The 3590-nt window shown below is 44.9% G+C and overlaps 1 protein-coding gene across 1 annotated transcript; it reads left to right on the plus strand.

Moving 5' to 3' along the window:
• The first annotated feature begins 931 nt into the window (after positions 1-931).
• On the plus strand, positions 932-3119 carry LOC131928804 (protein unc-93 homolog A-like). Its single transcript, XM_059284936.1, has 2 exons — positions 932-1181; positions 2882-3119. Exons 1-2 carry the CDS (start codon positions 932-934, stop codon positions 3109-3111), a joined length of 480 nt encoding a protein of 159 aa, XP_059140919.1. The 3' UTR covers positions 3112-3119.
• The last annotated feature ends 471 nt before the right edge of the window (positions 3120-3590 follow it).

Below are 3590 nucleotides of genomic sequence, written 5' to 3' on the forward strand. Positions count from 1 at the left end.
CTAAAGTGCGTAGGCCAACTTAGCTCAAACACGATTAGCTTAAGCTCATAGCTTAGAGCAGGGGTCTCCAAACTACGGCCCGAGGGCCGGATGCGGCCCGCGATGTCCTCTCATCCGGCCCGCGGAGATCTTTTTGTGCACGGAAAAAAACGTTTGCTGGTGATGGCTGAAGAACTTTGCCCAGAAAAATCAAAGACATGCCTGGAAGAAACTGGCCCCCGAACTGAAATTTAATAGTTAATGCGGCCCTCGGACTGAAAAGTTTGGAGACCCCTGGCTTAGAGGACTGCTATTTAATTAAAACGTTGGTTGATGATACGGCTGGTAAGTAGGTCACCAACCAGTTGTATGGCTCATGCAGGTTTTATTAAGCCGTAGAACTGGATGGTGACCTACTTACCAGCCCTATAGGTTAAGCATAGAGCGCAGATATGTATTTATCCAAAACACATTTAGTTTAAGCTCCGAGCTCAGTTTAGATATCCACAACACTAACTTAGATACTCAAATATTTTTGTTTAAATGTATCCATTTGTGACTGAGGGTGTCGTCCCAGAATGTCTTGATGTACCCTGGGTGGGGGGGGGGGGGGGGTGAGATGGTTGGGTAGTGTCCAAATATTAGTGACAACGAATTAGTTTCGATTTTTATTTAATTTTTTTTTTTTTTTTTTGCTGTTTTTTCTTCTGTTGCAATCCTCTGGCTGGTATTTTATTATTTTATATTGTAGGCACGTGTAAGCATACATTGACGAAGTTAACCAATGAATACGTCGTATGCTTCAGAATAAAATATCAATATTTTTACATTTTTTTTTAATTTGTTTAAAATGTATATACAATCTTGTTGAATTTTCATGAAAACTTTCTAAAATACTTTACAGCTTTTTAATCTATTACTTTTTTTTTCACAGGCATATGTCAACTGTGCTATGGGCATGCACAAAATCGGACCAATCCTCATCTGTTTTGGAACAGTGAGCGCTGTAAGCTCCATCACGATTGGCTGCTTCTCCAAGCACATCAAACGCTTCGCATTCATAGCTGCAGGCGCCACCTTCAACGTCGGTCTTCTCATCGTGCTGTGGCTGTGGCGACCTCAGGAGAAGGATGTGCCAAACTTCTACGTCGTCGCTGCTTGCCTTGGTCTCTGTGATGCCATTTGGCAGACGCAGACCTACAGTAAGACTTGGTGCTTTCCACCTCTGACTTTCGAAATTTTTTTTTTTTATTTTTTTTTTTTTTTTTTTTTTTTTTTTTTTTTTCTTTACTTATGAAAACCATAGCTGGATATTCAAGGCGATTGAATCAGCATCGCCATTTTAAATCTACTACAGACCCTAAACATATACTGTTATTCTCCTTCGTTCTTAATATTGAAGGGGATCTACTCCAACATGTATCACTTGTCAACATCTAATGCGCTATATGGCCCTTTGACTGCTTTCCTTTTTGGATTTGCTTCATAGCCTTAGTCCACCCAAAGCAGCAGTTGAGAGTTTTCTAGATGGTTCGCTGTCCCTCACTGGCCTCGTCTGTCCGGGTGCCTTTCGCAGTTGCCAATACATCGCTCTCCTGCCCGACCACGACGTCCCACTATATCCCCTATACTGACACTCATTATTACTTACATCAGCCCTGATTATTATCCTAACACGCCGACCGTATCCCCTATAACACCGATCCTCATCCTGACCCTAACCCCGACCCTAACGCCGATCACAATGCCGACCCTAACCTTAATCCCGTCCCTAACCCCGAGCCTAATCTCAAGTCTAGCTTCGACCCTAATCTCAAACCTAGCCCCGACCCTAATCCCGACCCTAAACCCGAAAACCCCAACCCTAACCCCCAAAAATCCCAACCCTAATCCCAAAAAAACCCGACCCTAATCCCGACCCTAAACCCGACAACCTCGACCCTAATCCCGACCCTAAACCCGACAACCTCGACCCTAATCCTGACCCTAAATCCGTCAAACCCGACCCTAATCCTAACCCCCAACCCTAACCCCGACCTTAATCCCGACCTTAAACCCAACAACCTCGACCCTAATCCCGACCCTAAACCCGACAACCCCAACCCTAACCCCCAAAAACCCCAACCCTAATCCCAAAAAAACCCGACCCTAATCCCGACCCTAAACCCGACAACCTCGACCCTAATCCCGACCCTAAACCCGACAACCTCGACCCTAATCCCGACCCTAAACCCGACAACCTCGACCCTAATCCTGACCCTAAATCCGACAACCTCGACCCTAATCCTGACCCTAAATCCGACAACCTCGACCCTAATCCTGACCCTAAATCCGACAACCCCGACCTTAATCCCGACCCCAACGCCGATCCTAACCTCAACACTAAACTAGAACTGAACTTTGACTTTAACACCTACCCAAACGCTGACCCTATATCCTCCAACCGCTGAAACCGACTCCTAACACTGATACCGATAGAAGAAAAGGCCTTTCTACCATACATACTGTAGTGCTCTGGTGGTATTTTTATAACAAAACGTGTTTGTGATATTGATCGTTTAAAACGTAATTAGTAATTAATCAAATCTTAAGTAAAGATCGATATTTTTTTCCAGGCCATGTTTTCTTTAATCAATGCTTGAACATTTTTACTAGAAGTAAAAAATTAAGAATCGCATGCAAACACGAAAGAAAACATCCTAAAAATGTCCTCGGCTTAATGTTATAATCTTTGAGGAAGAGAGAAGTTGGCGGGGGGGGGGATGTCGTTGAGCAAAATTATTAATCATGTATTTACATTTAATTATGTGAAAAAAATTAAGAAGAAAATTGTAAGATTATTTTATCCTCATAAAAATGCAATTTACATAAAATTAAAAATATAATCATTTTTTCTCTTCAGCATTGTTTGGCGTTCTCTTCAGCCATAAACCGGAAGCAGCCTTCGCTTCCTACCGGATGTTCCACGCTGGAGGCTGCGCCATGGCGTTCGGGTACAGCTACTTCCTGTGCGTGCAGACCAAGGTTTTCATCCTGGCGGGAAGCCTGGCGCTGTCGCTGGGCATGTACAGCATCATCGAGATGAAGATGCAGCTACAAAGTCAGCACATTGGGGATATTGTGGCGCTTTGATGAGACGCTTGGGGCGCTTTGATGAGACTCTTGGGCGCTTTGATAAGAGGCTTGGGGCGCTTTGATGGGAGGCTTGGGCGCTTTGAGAGGATTGGGGCGCTTTGATGAGACGCTTGGGGCGCTTTGAGAGCATTGGGGCGCTTTGATGAGACGCTTGGGGCGCTTTGAGAGGATTGGAGCGCTTTGATGAGACGCTTGGGGCGCTTTGATGAGACGCTTGGGGCAACTTTATGGAGCTTTCATTAGAGGCTTGGTGGTGACTTTGTAGCGCTGTGTTTAAAGGCTTGGTGCGACTTTTGAGATATTGGCGACATGTGGTGCTCGATGGCGACTTTGTGGCTCTTCGATGAGAAACTCGGTGGCGACTTTGTGGCTCTTCGATGAGAAACTCATTGGCGACTTTGTGGCGCTTTGATTAAAGGCTTGGTGGCGACTTTTGGCGCTCTTCAGCGAGAATCTTTTAGACATTGACGACATTT

The sequence above is a fragment of the Physella acuta genome, unplaced genomic scaffold (genome assembly GCF_028476545.2).
Source record: "Physella acuta isolate Inbredline_101_S28 unplaced genomic scaffold, ASM2847654v3 ptg001551l, whole genome shotgun sequence".
Lineage (NCBI taxonomy): Eukaryota > Metazoa > Mollusca > Gastropoda > Physidae > Physella > Physella acuta.